This window comes from Malania oleifera, chromosome 10 (assembly GCF_029873635.1).
Source record: "Malania oleifera isolate guangnan ecotype guangnan chromosome 10, ASM2987363v1, whole genome shotgun sequence".
NCBI classification, from domain to species: Eukaryota; Viridiplantae; Streptophyta; class Magnoliopsida; order Santalales; family Ximeniaceae; genus Malania; species Malania oleifera.
Genome location: NC_080426.1, coordinates 77,367,905 through 77,383,870, shown reverse-complemented (window position 1 = coordinate 77,383,870; position 15,966 = coordinate 77,367,905). Strand labels below are relative to the sequence as shown.

General features: G+C 35.9%; 1 protein-coding gene across 2 annotated transcripts in view; it reads right to left on the bottom strand.

Moving 5' to 3' along the window:
* Positions 1-15,966, bottom strand: part of LOC131167045 (calcium-dependent lipid-binding protein) — a 100,300-nt gene that overhangs the window by 14,406 nt on the left and 69,928 nt on the right. For both annotated transcript variants that reach the window (XM_058125800.1, XM_058125799.1), the window contains exons 10-11: positions 14,893-15,118; positions 2,845-3,009 (exon numbers count right to left, since the gene is read on the bottom strand). In XM_058125800.1, coding sequence (XP_057981783.1) covers positions 2,845-3,009; positions 14,893-15,118 — 391 coding nt within the window. The remainder of the gene's footprint in view (positions 1-2,844; positions 3,010-14,892; positions 15,119-15,966) is intronic.

The following is a 15,966-nucleotide window of genomic DNA, read 5'->3' as shown; positions in this document are numbered from 1 at the left end:
GTACCTCGGTCGCCTGACCTTGGAACCTCAGGCGCCTGAAGTTGACACTTCAGGAGCCTGAAGTCACCACTTCGGTCGCTTGACCCTGTATTCCAACGTGATTTTTCAAGGCTTAAGGAACTTCGGTCGCTTGGACCTTTACCCTCAGGTGCCTGAAGTCGCAGGGCTGCTAAAAACCAGATTTTTATTAAGTGAACTCGCGAGCCATTTGATTGATCCAACGGCTGAGATCAATTCTAAGGGTCATTTACTATACATATTAAATGTCTAAACCCTAGAAGCAAGCTAAGACACACAACAAGAAAAATATACATCTCATTGCAAGACTTGAACCCTAGAGCTGATTTTCTGCACTCCTTCCATCTTCTTTTAGGCAAATCTCTACTGAAATCAAAGGGTATTCATTCATCCAACTAAAGTTCAATCCAGTATTAAGGTTTGATTTTTCAAGTTATTACTTTTCAAGAACCTCTCATCTCTTTACGTGTTTATCATTACAAAGAGGTTTTGATCTTGAGTGTGTATTCACATATAAAAACTGATTTTTGAAAAGATCATGTCTTGAGAAAAACTTGTTAGCCTAGTTGATTGATTTGTGATTCAAGAAGTATATAAACACACACACACACACACACACATATATATATATATATATATATATATATATATATTGTTCATAGGGCTTCTTATTGAAAAACCTACTTTGATTAAAATATTGGAACTTGAAGGAAAACTTTGTGATTTTTGTTAAGTTGTATTCAAGTCAAAGTTTTGTTAAATAGCTCACTTCAAATATACTTGTGTATCTTTACAAAGTGAATCAAAAACCCTAGTTGACTCCAAGGCATTTCAAATATATTTTCACTTGGGAGTTTTGATTAAATAGGGATTTGTGTGTTCAAGCATATCATACATAAAACGAGTTTACCGTTTTCATACATTCACAAGTTTCAAGTTATATTATATGTTAATGTGCTAGGAAATTGAATTGTACTCACAAGCTTTTGTTAGAAGCATTGTTTTGAGTGTTATTTTCATATTTCATTGTAAACATGGTTCGGGTTGTGAACCGGGTGTGAGAAGGAAGCTGTACCTCTTGTGAGCAGCGGATAAGGAGAGAGTTGTACCTCTTGTAAGCAGCGATTTGTAAGGGAAGCTCTGTCCCACTTTAAGGAGCAGGATTTTTTTTTTAGTGAATCCTTGAGTGGTTGCTCAAGGCGAGGACGTAGGCCAAGTCGGCTGAACCTCATAAAATCGCATTTGTCTTCTCTCTTCCTTTTACTCTTTATTTTTTGCATTATATTTAAATTGAGTATATTGCATGCATAGATAGGATTGCCACACTCATACATAATTGAGCAACAAGAAGTAGTTGATAAATTGAAAAGAAGTGTGTAAAAAGAAACTAAGTGGTTTAATTTTTTTTTATATCCAATTCACCCCCTCTCTTGGGATTGCACCTTAATCAACACTATGGTTTTTTTGCAACAATTTCTTGTCAACCTCATGTTTAACATTTTGTTAGTACTATATCAATTGGTACCTCTTTAACTAAGGCATAAGAAACTTCAGAATTCTAAAACAAGTCAATGGAAAATTGGTTTAAGGGGTCATTGCCAATACAACTTATCTCTGATTAGATGGTCTAGATTAGTACCAGAAGAATGGAAAAATGAAGTCAATCAACATTGTATGGTCCACAATAACAAAATTAAACCAAGGGGATTTATATTTAAAAGTCTAATTAATTCATTATGAACAAGTTATGAAGAAAACTCTATATCAAATACAACAACAAAATAAAGCCTTAAGTTCCACTAGGTGGGGTCCGCTATATGAATCCTTTTCCGCCAATTTATGTGATCATGGACTATTTCTTTTGACAGATTCAAGGCTATTAAATCCTTAGTCACTATCTTCTTCTAAGTTATTTTAGGTCTACCCCTACCCCTTCTACTGCCCCCCATAATAACTAACTCACTCTAAAACTTTATATCAAACAAAATAGAAAATTCAAAAATATCATAGATACAATTTTCTATCATATAAAGCTATTAGTTATAGGGTGATAAGTCTGTGGTTGGTTGTCGCTAGGTGTATGCTACAAAGGTTAATCCTGTTTTGTAGCTCGTTTGAAGGCTTGTCTTTATTTTTAAATGATATATGTACAATTTGGATTATTTTGATGCATTCTCCATGGTTGTAACTTGCCTTGGTTTGTTCATTGCCTTAGCCACAACTTGTCATGGCCTCTGCATCAATTAGATGTAAAAAAATGCATTCCTCCATGGTGATCTTCAAAAGGAGGAATATGGAGAAACCACTTGGATTTGTTGCTCAAGGGGAGTATGCATTGGTGTGTTGCCTAAGAAAAATCCTTATATGGTCTAAAGCAATCTCCTAGAGCATGGTATGGTAGGTCTAGAGTATTTGTACCAGTAGGCCTTCAGCGATGTGAACTAGATCACTTTGTATCCTATCACCATACTCTATTAATAAGAACCAAACTACTGTGACTTGATCGAGTGCTAAGTCTGAATATATGGCCATGGCTAAGCTAACAAATCCTAACATATTTAATTGCTTCTACTATAGTGAAAACTAAGAGACATAAAAACCTAACAAAATGCTAATATTCTAATATATCACTCTGTAAGCATCGTATCACAAACAACACTGCAAGCATAACATAAATGATACCACTATAGTGCCAGCAGCCATATCAATAAATAGGAAAAATAGCTTTAAAAAGAAAAAATGCAGAGAGAAGCCATAAAAGATTTATGAGGGAACAATAATAAACTATAGATGAAGAATTTATAAATATTAGATCAAAATGTCTACCTTTATCATAAGGGTTCCTCTATCCTTCTTATCTTTTATTTTAAGCATATCGAGTGAAGGTAGCAGTCTTAAATCAATATCCATTGGAGTTTCGTCTTCTAGCCCAGTCAAAGGTAATTTTGCTATGCCCAATCGCTTGTCTTGCCCAATGTCCTCATCAAAAACCTAAGGCATCCATAAGCATAGTTTGCATAAATAATAGCAAATATCATGTGCTAACAGCATAAAATAAAATAAAAACAAAACTTTCAGCTAGCATCACTCTCTCTCTCTCACACACACAGATGTTGATGTAGAAGCACTTAACATATTGTCTTAAAAAATAAAGCCACATCACAACAACACTTAAATATAGTAGACCCTTAAACTCTGACTTTCATTCCAATTGCTCCAGTATAGAAGGTTTTGCAGCATGAACATCACTAGTTCTTTTACAAGAAAAAATATATCTTTCCTTCATTTCGTAAGTTGTATGCCCTAAAACCTGATTGTTTGGCTAGGACATTTTATATTTTGCCCGCAGATAATTGATAACAGCAAGTTAATTATCCATACCAAGCAAATATTATCTATTTTATGTGAATATGTACATAAAGTCCAAGTTAAGAAGATAAATTCTTAAGAACACGAGAATTATGTACTTCTTTCTTTTGCTCTATAAAGAACAAATGGATCTTGTAGGATTCCCAAGAAATTCTTCAATTTCTTTTGGAAGCAAATATACTATATTCATTTTGAGCTATTTATAATTCTATTTAAGTTAAATATTTCATTTAGAAATATAAAAGAAAATTAAAGCAGCATCTAGGATCTGTCTATCACCTACAAAAGCACTCTAGCTAAAGGAAATATTGTCCTCTAGAATTGTAGCCATGCTCTTAGATAACACCTTATTCAAAATCATATAAACACTCATACCAAGCTAATTGGTCTAAAGTCCTTGACTTTAACCACATAATCTTTTTTAGGCACCAGGGGAATAAAGTAGAATTCGTACGCCTTCCTACCACTCCATTGTCAAAGAATTCAAGAAAACTTTAAGAAAATCTCCCTTAGAGGTCTCCTAAAAATCCTAAAAGGAAATCCATAATAAAACCATCTGGCCCAAGAGTCTTCTCTCTATCCATCTCAAAATTAAGCTCTTAATCACCTATTCCTCCAAAGGTCTCTAGGCAAACTACTTTACAGATAAAACCAATCCAACCCCTTAACCAAAACTCTCACCCTATCCTCCTCTAAAGAGATTCGTATAAAAATTAGTAATCAACCCCGCAATATGGTCAAGATCTATAATAACCTCTTTATCATGCTCAAGATCATTAATAAAATTCCTTCTTCTCCTACCATTCCCAGCCTATGGAAAAGTCTAGAGTTACAATCTCCACTCTTGATCCAAATCATTCGAGATTTTTGCCTCCAACTCATCTATTCCCTTGAACAAATTGTTCAAATTCATTAGAGAATTGGATTCATCTTCCAATGTCCTTAGAAATGTGTCCCTTCTCAACTAGTATATCAATCACTCCCTAAATCCTTAAGAATAAATTGAGTATCCCTTAAATCACACTCCCTGATAAAAGTAATGAATCCCCTTATGTTTGAGGTAATTTTGGAGCCTCACAATTTCTTATTAGTGGATCTAATGACATTAAAATCATCCTTTCAAAAGCCACTGTGAGTCGAGGCACGGGGGCAAGGGCAGGGAGCGTACATGCCATAAATTGAGCTAATTCATCCCACAAAATTCCTCTCAGCCTAGGATCATTCAGTACATAAACCGAGGTAAACCACCACTGGGCCCTACCTATGACATCTAAAGGGATAGACAAATAAAAAGAACTAGTGAGAACTATTAAAGCGTGATATACATTGTTGGCCCACAACCTAACAACTTATACTTTTAGGTAAAGTGGTAATCTAACATGATATTAGATCTAGTTACCAAGAGGTCCTAGGTTCTAATCTTGTAGCATGTGTTTGTTGTGTAGTGTTTAAAAAATTATTATATTTCCTCTCCTGGGTGTTATTTATCATGTGTTTATCTCTCATTCGTGAGGGTATTAAAGCCTGATATACAGTGTTGGCCCACAACCTAACAACTTAAGTTTTTAGGTAAAATTGTAATCTAACAAGAACATCCAATTGTGAGCAAATTTGGTGTCACAAATGATCATGATACCGCTGAAGGAATCAGTAGAGGCTAACCCACCTCCATTTTAGACTCTTGACGCAGAACAATGTTTGGGACAACCTTAACTATAATATCCTCAATTTGACAACATTTAACAAGCCAACCCAAACCCCTAATATTCCAGTTCAAGATCTTCATTATACTACCTAACTGCCCCTAACTCTTATATCCTTCTCCCCTTCATAGTCTATATTAGAGGCCAATTTTTTGCAATTCTTTCTCCACTTTCTTTTCTTTTCCTTTCATAGGTTCTAGGGGAAACAACAATCTTAACAACCTGGCCTAAAGGTATCACTATAGAGCACCCCATTCTATCTAGAAACTCATGTGATTTCCGATTGTCCGCCTTACCTACAAACCTCGATTTAAGATTAATAAAAGAATTGAGAATAGAATGAAGTCCACGTCCTCAACAATATGAAAAGATTTTGTGAACCTATTGAAGAATTTGAAAACATCTTCCAGATTAATTTTAAAAAGGAGAATAGGTAGAAGTCCCTTAACTCCTTCGTAAGTGCATCTTGCTTTGAGATTACAATTGGAAACTTATCCAGATAATTCTCTAGTTCTTCAACAGCCTCTGCATTCTCCACATTTTTGGATTCCTGAATGAGTTTCAGTAGTAGATTGTTGTCTTCTTTATACCATTCGTCCACTTCAATGTAGGATCCATCTATAGAATTTTCGATTCCACCCTGTGGCTGCATCTTTGCTTGTTAGAATCTATATTTTCCATACTCGACTCCTTACATGTATCCTTGTTGGATGTTGCATTGCCTTCCAAAATATTCTCTGTGGCTGCAGCCTTCTTTGCATAAGCTTCCCAAATTGCAACCTGTAAAATCTTTTGTAAACCTATGTCCATCTCTTTTGGTATGAGGAATTGAAGACACAGCAACACCTATCCCTTTCTGCTCTTGCAGGACTCTATGTGATTATTCTAAGGTGGTTGAAATGTTACTAGGAACCATTTTTGCTTAATCAACCCCCCTACTCAATTTTGCTCATGCCTCCGATGTCCCTTCTAAGGCTACTCTCATTTTCCCCAACTGCTGTGAACCTGCCCCTTAGACAATTCTGGACTTTTAGTTGCTTCAAAATTTTTTTTTTCCCACCCAAGCTAGGTCCACCCATTTTCCTTGGGCTCATCGGAAATATGAACTTCATAGTAAGGCCTCCTGGCCCAAAACATATAATGTAAAATTTATTCTCAAGTTTAATTACCTTCGGCCCATAACTCAATCCATTACCCTTAGGAGAATATTTCTTAAAATTAAAACCAAATTTGGGCCTTGATACTACCCAAAAATCACTCCCTTTGAAATTCATGATTCCAAATTCGACGACTTGACTTGCTGAATTTCCCAACCGGTGCCACCAAAATTATCCCATCTCCAATCACTAGAATACTTCCATTCTTTACAGTCTTTGCATGACTAGGCTCATTTGGAAGCCCATTATACACGAGACTCTTGCCCTCTTGCTTCACTATATCTATAGATCCACAATTTTTACCAAAAAGAATCTAGAATATGCTGTGCATTTTGTTGTATTTTACCTTTATCACCTTTCAATGATTTGCAGAAAACCCACCAGCCTGAGGCTTCCTTCCACCCCCCCCCCCCCCCACCACTGCGGGGAATCCTTGGTAAAAACTTCCCCCGGGAGTCCACAAGTTTCTTGATAACAATCATATGTTTGAATTCAGAACTTATTTCTACATTGAAAATGATTATTGGGTATTCAATGCTCCCAAATCTTAGGGATGGAGTGGTGCCAACCGTCAAATGCCAAAAAAAGTGCCAAGAAGGCACTTGAATCTAGCTTACACAGCCCTTACGAAGATGTTGATCAAAGTTCTGCATGTTCAACCCTTGGACCATAAAAAAGGCAAAGAAGAAAGAAGATGAGCTTAGTGGCTTTGAGATATGAGCAACCTTGCTAGATCCAACTTTTAGTTGCAAGGTGGAAGCCATTGCATACCTACAGTTAATGCAAAACAAGTTGCTCTAGAAAAATGATACAAGATATTTTACACTAGAAACAATCCTTTTGTTTTGTTTGGGAATCCCTTGCAAGGGACGAGGGGAATGGAGTTGGGTCCACTAAACTAAGCATAAAAAGTTCTACTTACTATCAACATTTTATAGAAAAATCCACCACCGAAAATATCATTTTGCACTCTAACAATTTCCAACTCCAATTTTACAAGTAAACAAATGGAGCTTTAGTTAGATAACATTCTTAATTGTATGGCTGCAAACGACATGTAGCAATAGTAAAAGAAATCTCAAAAATGACCAGCACTCCCAAACCCAATGCCCACCCAAAAAAGTACATATACGCAAATATTTAGGTCAACTCAAGCAGATGCACCTATATATACTAGGCTCCAAAAAGGGTGGACTGTGGGTAGCCTTACCTTCATTCAACTGATTCCTTAACCAAGATCCAAACTAATGTACTTTTCATTTTGGCAAATCTGACTACTTAAAGACTTAATCAACGCATCATCCTAAACAATTCGGCAATTTTTCATATGATCAGTAAATAGCCATATGGAATGTGCACATAAGAGAATCTAGGTTGAGTAGTCATGGTTCCACCCAATGTTACATAGAAGGAGGAATGTTATGGTTCAAGGAATGGAACAAGAATCATGGTGCAGCACCCAGGCAATAAAGGAATGCTTAGGGTTGAAGAGATTAAACCAAATTTGAGAAGCTCCAAGGGACAACACTCTTGGCCCTAACTAGATTCCAAGCATATTTGAAGAAGAGACTTGAGGAAGAGAGCAGCCATGTTACGTGGTCCTCAAAATTCATTATGGGAAGAAAAGCATCAACAGAGTCCAGAAAGGCAGTTTTGGGGATCCATTTGTCATAGAAGAAAGTTTCTTTGCCATTTCCAACATTTACTTTAAAGCAGGGGTAAGCCAAATGTTTGGCATTATTGAATTTTCCTCCAAGTACTATTTAAGGAGGGCTTCATTGCCCAGATACTCCTGCCTTTTAACTTGTAAGAATGAACTTAGGCAACCCACAGAAACAGATAAACCATGGCAATTTGAGAGCAAAGCTGCTCTCCATTCAGAAATGAGAATCAAGCTCAAGTCACCTTCATCCAATGGTTTACAAACATCATCAATTTAACCTTTCGGCATTGAGTGTTGCTCATATCCTTTCCAAAGGAAGGTCTGAATCGCTTCTCAATCTCCTTAATCACAAAATCATGAAGAAATAATGCAGAAGACCAATAAGCTTGAACACTCAAGAAATTATAATATCCCAACACATGAAAAGGGATATGAATGAATTGCAGAAGAAATTATTTTAACCAGTAGGTCAGTCCCACCTGCTCACCCTCTTGGTTACAAGAGGGAGGCCTAGGTATTTGACTGCCAAAATGCCCACTAGATTATTGTTGTTATTTTGGTTGTTATTATTATTATTGTTATTGTTCGTTATTGTTGTTATATCGTTAATGTTTTAATTGTTATTATTTTTGTTATTATTGTTACTGTTATTGTTTATCATTATTAGTATTATCAGCAATGGCACAGTGGAGAGACGGTCAACTTGTGTTTGTTCATAATTATTGTCTAGAACTACTGGTGGAGAAGTACTTTGTAAAAAATAAGTACTTATCTAAAATTAGTCTAGAATTACAACAATTATAAGTACTTTGATAAGACCCTAGTGTTTTATCGTGGAGAAATTGGGGAAATTGAAATGATGGAAAATAGAAAGAGAAAATAGGGTTGATCACTTTGAGGGGATCCGCCTCCAAATTAGGCGAAGGCAATGAATTATGTTATTGCTTGAACGCAAAAGCCCCATAGGATTACATTTATAGAGGATGGAGAACCCTACTCTTACTAGAAATGTAAAATATCCCAGTCCAAGTCCTTAATGGACTCCATCCCAATCGATTTGGGAATCCTAACATTTAAATAGAAATCCCAACATTAGATAGAATCTCAATTGATAGAGGAATCATAACACATTACTTAGAAACCCAACTGATTTAGGAATCATAACATTAAATAGAAATCCAAATTGATTTGGAAATCCAAACATTCCCGCTTCCTTCAAATCAACCCTGTCCTCAAGGTTGAGCAGCATAAACTCTGAGAATTTCTCCTCCACGGATTGATAAGTTTCCCAAGTTGCGTCTTCAGCTAGTAAGTGAAACCAACGAACTAAAACTTCTATGATGTCTCGACTTCTATGTTTGACCACTCGGTGGTCCGGAATTGCTTGTGATTGCACTTGAACCTCACTAGTAGGTGCAATATCAAACAAGTGGCGTTGCACAATAACTTGCAGCCCTAACTTCTTTTTAAGGCAATAGATAAGAAAAACTAGATGTACCTTAGAAACTGTTGGTAAGCGGAGCCAATAAGCCACAAGGCCTATACGTTCCACGATCTTATAAAGCCCATAGAACTAAGGAGACAACTTCATTGAAGAACAAGTAGTCACTGATATTTGTCTATAGGGGTTGTAGCCACATAAATACTCAATCTCGAACACTGAGAATTTCCTTTCACTATGGTGCTTATCAGCTTACTATTTCATACGAGCTTGAGCTAAATCACTTTGTCATGATCATGTGACTCCTTGTCAACTTGATCAATTCTAGATGATCCAACTAAATACCTAGCAAGAACAAGAGGAGCTCAACCATCAACAACCTTGTCAACTTTGTAACCGCACGCACAATGGTTTGCATCTCTTTGTCATAAACAGACATGTTGAAGTGGGATGGAGGAGCCTTACTAGTAAAAGCAATAAGGAATCCATCTTGCATTAAAATTGCACCAATGCCAGCTCCTGATGCATAAAACTCAGTGATGAACATCTTGTTGAAATTTGGCAAGGCAAGAACTGGTGTGGTGGACATTACATGATTTATCTTGACAAAGGCATCTTCAGCTTCCTCACTCCATTTGAATGCATCCTTTTTAAGTAGAGTGGTAAGTGGAGTGCTAATCTTCCACAATACTTCACAAACTTGTAGTAGTAACCTATCAACCCCATAAATCCTCGCAGCAATTTGATTGTTTATGGAGCCCATCTGTCATCGCTTGTATTTTAGAAGGGTCAATTGATAGAAAGGTCAACTAAAACACCTTCTTGGGAAAAAATATGCTCAAGGTATTCCACATGCAGTCAAGAAAAACTTCATTGAGATTTCTTGACAAACAAATGATGCTCATGAAGAGTGGTGAGTACAGTTCGCATATAACATAAATGATCTTCAAGAGATGAGCTATATACCAGGATATCATCAAAAATTTTGAGAACACGCTTATGTAGGTAAGGTTGGGAAATGTCATTCATGAGACTTTGGAAGGTAGAAGGCGCAATGATTAACCCAAAAGCCATAACCAAGAACTCGTAATGGGCATCATGAGTTCTAAATGCATTATTTTGAATTTCATCCTCGTGTACCCGAATCTAGTGATAACCTGATCTCAAGGCGAGTTTGGCAACTATTGGGCACGTCCCAACTCATCTAACAATTCATCCACAATGGGGCAGGATATTTATCCTTCATAGTGTTCTTGTTCAGTGCTCAATAATCAACACACATCCACCAAGAGCCATCCTTCTTCTTCACCAATAAGACAGGAGAAGAATATGGACCGACACTTGGTTGAGTAATGCCAACATCTAACATTTCACTATCTTTTCTATTTCTGATTTTTGAAATTAAGGATAGTGACAAGGATGGATGTTAGTAGGGAGATTACTTGGCAAAGGAATGCGGTGATAATGTATTCCTTGAGGTGGCAATCTCTATGGCTCCACAAATAGGTCAAAAAATTATGATTCTAACTTTTCATCCTAGCCAAATTGATGTTGTAACTCCTTTGGCACTTGAAGTTGAACCACGAAACCATGTCGCTCCTTTCTAAGGAGCTTCTCCATATAATGGCTAGAAACTATAGTGACATTGCCACAACATTTGCCCTTAATAGTCATTCTCTAGCTGGTAGTTGTTAGAATCTTACTATTCGCAATTCGATTCATACAATTCAATTCACTTCTACACTAGATTGATTTGAATCTTACTAGAAAATCTTAAGAAAAAAATCATTGTCAAATGTATCAATTCACCTCATGAATTTAATGATTCAATCCGAATCCATCGATTTCACATAATTCTAAACCTATCATATCTTGACAAGCCTAATTAGTTTGACCTCCAAAACAAAATTTTTCTCTCTTTTTTAATAGATTTTATTTTTACATGATTACCTTTCATTCCTTGTCTATGTCATTTTTATACTAAAAAGGGGAGGAGAAAATAGGATTTTAGGTCTTATGTTGTCTTCACGAAATCATTCTTCACTCTAAAGGAGTACAGTGTCCTTCCATTGAGAAGAAGCGGCACAACACTCACCCGCTATGGCTGTACACTTGTTTCATTTTGTTGTTAAGATTTCGTCTTTTAGTAATTTGCTCAATTGTTATCATTTTTTAGGTTAATTGTTTCAATATATGCATGTCATTTTAGAATTGAATCTTATGATTCGATTCGATTCAATTGTCGATTCCCAAAATTGGAATTTTAATTCACGACTAGAATCTTGATTTGACAACCATGCTTTGGCCATTCACAGTGAACTTCACAACCAATTTAGAAAAATTCCAAGCTATATTACCTATAGTCCTTAACCATGCAATACTCAAAACCACTTCATAGTCAGTGGGAGCAAAAGGAAATCAACATAGAACCATGATTCTGCATAGTAAGTTTAACCTTTGGATACTTGCTCTAACATGTCAACGTCTTTCCATCTGCAACCTTCACATCAGATTTTTCACATCACTCCACAAGATAGGCTAGTTGTTTAGCAATTTTAGACAGTGTCCATGAAATTATTAATACTACCCATCTCAATTAAGATAGTAACAAGTTGGCATTTTAGGAAGTCATTAATTTTCATGGTTTGAGGATTAGCATACCCAGCTAAAGCATGAACTGAGGAAATGATAGATTCATCATTACAATCAAATTCCATACCTTCCTGATCTAAATTAGTGCAATTATGCTCAACCTCTTCTAGCTCCTCCACTGGTTCAATCATCAAAATTCGCCCCTTTTTGCAACAGTGCCCTCTGTCACTTCTCATCACAGTGCCAGCACAAACTCTTCGTCATTCTCTCTTTATGTTCATCCTAAGTCAATCGTTTGGCGAGAGGATTATGAGCAGTGGGTGGAAATTGCAGCAATCATAGTCCATGGCCGACGTACTTTGACTTCATGTCGAATTTTAGGCCAAAGACCTTCAATAAAAGATCCTACAAGTCGGCTTTCATTCCAATTTTTAGTCCAGTTTGATAACTACCCAAATCATATCTTGTACTCTAATATAGTGCTAGTTTAGCACATTTTGGCAAGCTCTCCATCAATATTCTCATATCCAGTGGACCCAAATCGAACAAGTAATAGGGTTGATCACTTCGAGAGCATTTGCTTCCAAATTAGCCAAAGGCTTTGAATTATGTTATTGCTTGAATGGGTAGGGAACCCAACTCCTTTTAAGAACGTAAAATATCACAATCCAAGTCCTTAATAGACTCAATCCTAATTGATTTGGGAATACACATTAAATAAAAATCCCATCATTAATAGAATCTCAATTGATATGGGAATCATAACACATTAATAGAAATTCTAATTGATTTGGGTATTATAGCATTAATTAGAAATCCCTACTAATTTGGGAATCCTAACACATTTTAATTAGAAATTCCAATTGATTTGGGAATCCTAACATTCTTTTTCAAATAAGTATTTTTTTCAGAAAAAGAATTTTTCAAAAAATACTTATTTTCTTAAAAAAGTAGTTTGGAAAAGTACTTTTTGAAATAATTACTTATTTATGCGTAAACCAAACACTAATTATCGACACAAGTACTTAATTAAGTACTTTTTAAAATAAGTACTTGTTTTTTGAGACGTTCCAAACTGGATCATATTATTTAGTGGCTGTGATAATTGTCCTCAAAAAAAAAAAAAAGAAGAAGAAGAAGAGACGATAATGGCTCCCTCCTGTAAGAAGAGGAATCACTATTCCATTGAATAAGGGAATGAATAAGTCAATCTAAAATGCAATTTCACCCACATTTTTTTTTTTAGATGAAGGTGTATTAAGATTGGATGAGAACACAAGCAGAGGACAACAAGAGGTCCTTAGAAAAGAAAGCTAAAAACAAAGAAATAAAAACAACTCCAAATCATAACTGCCCACCAATCCAAATACCTAACCAGCACAACCAAAGAAAGCCAATTTTCAGACTCTTTCTATCATAGTTAATAGAGCATTGCAAACTTGTCAATTCCCTTTGACCCTCCTTGGCCTGCCTTATACCACCATCCAAACAGACGTTCTGTCCCTCTGAATTAGCTAACTGCAAACCCTTATTATCTAACAATTGTTGGAAACAAGAACCACGAACAAGCTCAGTCTGCTTATCCTTGCCTATTCCATCCTTTTCTGAACCTTAAACTCCCAAAGAAGAGTTTGATCAGACCTCACGAACCTCATCGAAAAGTAACCATCCATCATAATAAATGTCACTATCCAACTCACTCTTCTCATTTGAAACCCCAGTTCTTCCCAATAGAATAATATCCTTACCTAACACTTTTCTGTAGATCACCTTCAACCCAGTCAAAGGTTCCTCGATATAAAAGCTGCCATCACTGTGTCCTCCCAAAACTTAACTTTCCTCACATCTGCATTAGAAGACCTGTCAACTGAGGAGCCCTTTATTCAATACTCTTCTACCCCTCATCAATAAAAACCACATGGTAATCTGACCTTCTGGGAATCCAAGATTTTGTCTCCCCTTCCATCCCCATGTTGTTATTATCCAAAGTCGCACCGTCTCAATTCCCATCCTGATACACAATCAAATCAGCCTCATCCTGCACATTAAGACCTTCATCCTCCAGAGAAGCCCCTCTTGAGGGCTCTTTAGATTTCATAAGATTCCTTCTGTCATCTCTCTCCTCACCAAAAGAGGATATACACTGCCTACTCAAACAAACCCTTCTATTTGGAGAGGACATCTTATGAAACTTAATTTTTAGAGACCTTTAATGAGTTGGACACACATTTTTCCTTTTTCAAGACTACAATATTGGCATGCAATCATTTGACCAATTAAAATAAAATATATAAAAAAAAAAAAACGTACCCATTTTGAAGCATATTGAAGGAAGTAAAACTAGTCAGCAAAGGTAATCCAGGAACTGTTGAACTACCTTCAACCCTGCATATGATACTTTTAATACGTAATTTTTTCATTGCAACATTTTGAACTTTGAGTTCGCATTAAGCCTCTTAACATTTCCCAAAATTGATTTAACCAATGAATGCCTTCAATTTCAACACAATGTTAGCAATTTCTTTCCAGAACTTCAAACGTCTCAAACAACCAAACCTCAATATATAGCCCAGCCCATGTTTACCACTTACAACTTCTTACACCTCCTTCCTGGCTTCAAGCTCCCCCTCAACCTAGAGGGCTTTTGGGCCATGAAAACAAATCTTAAAATCCAGAATCAAGCTATGCAACATAAAATTTTCATCTCTGAAAATTTTTACGAGGTTTCCTGTGCCAAGGTGTGGAATTAAGAGCAGCTCTTTACAAGTTGGAGTTGGTCCTATAGCCGTATCTAATTTCCATTTGCCCTATTAATGAACAAAAAATAACTCTAAGCAGAGAAATTAAATCCTAGACAAACAAAAATGCAGTTTTTTTCACCTGAATTTATAAATGGCTAGAAGAACATATCAAAGAAAAATTAAAGAAAAAAACTTTGATTGATCAAACCTCAAGAATAAGAGATTGAGTCTCCTTGTCTTCTGCAATCAACTCAAATGTTTGATTCCAAACAGGATTCAGGTTGTTGTCAATAACCTTTGTTTTGTACTTATATAGTGGTCGAATATGCACAACCACATAAGGATCAGATTTTCCAATCATCTCCATGTTCTTCAAATCATTTGCTTTCACAACTGTCACTGTAAGCTTTCCCTGTGGTTTAAGTTCTAATTCACTGCAAAAAAATAAGAAAATTTGTTCCCTTGATAACTGCCAAAAAGGTCAATATTTAACAGTCTACTGATTCACATAATAAACCTATATGAACTTGATAGACAATAGAACATCTACATATCAATGCTTGAAAACAATATGGTTGAGTTCAAGCATCATAACCCAAAAATAGAACACAAAAGAGCAAGTTCCTACTTCTATTGCATGGGTAATGTGATGTTCGTAAAGAGAATTGACAAGTTGAACTAAATAATTGACAAAGAAATGGAACATAGGATAAGATACCAGTAAAAACTCATGCCTAAACATCTGAAAGTCAGTTGCACAATTAGTGGGAATTCAAAAGAAACTATACATGTATGATCTCTCTCTCTCTCTCTCTCTCTCACACACACACACAGAGCCATATGGTAGTTGTCACTGGTTACTGGTTATTTAGCCTCAATTATTTAGTATAACTGCCATGTGTTAATAAGCAAGAGTTAGTAACGGTATGATGGTCATTTTAATGTACATGACAAAAGAAAGATTAGAAAGACAAGATTTTTTTTAGATGATAAAAGAAGATTAGATTGAGAAAGAGAACTTACAACCTAAGGCCACAAGAGGTCCACCTGAAAAAAATAAAAAGCGGAAACAAAACAAAAAATAATAATAAAGATGAAAATTAAAAATTAAAAGATTAAAAATTAAAAATAACTGAAAAGTACTCCTAACCAAGAAAACCCCTTTCAATCCTTTTCCATCATAATTCATTGAGCACTTTAAATTTGCAAACTCTCTCTGACCCTTCTTCGTTTTGTACTTAAAGCCATCAAAGCGCACTTCAATTCCACCAGCATCACCACA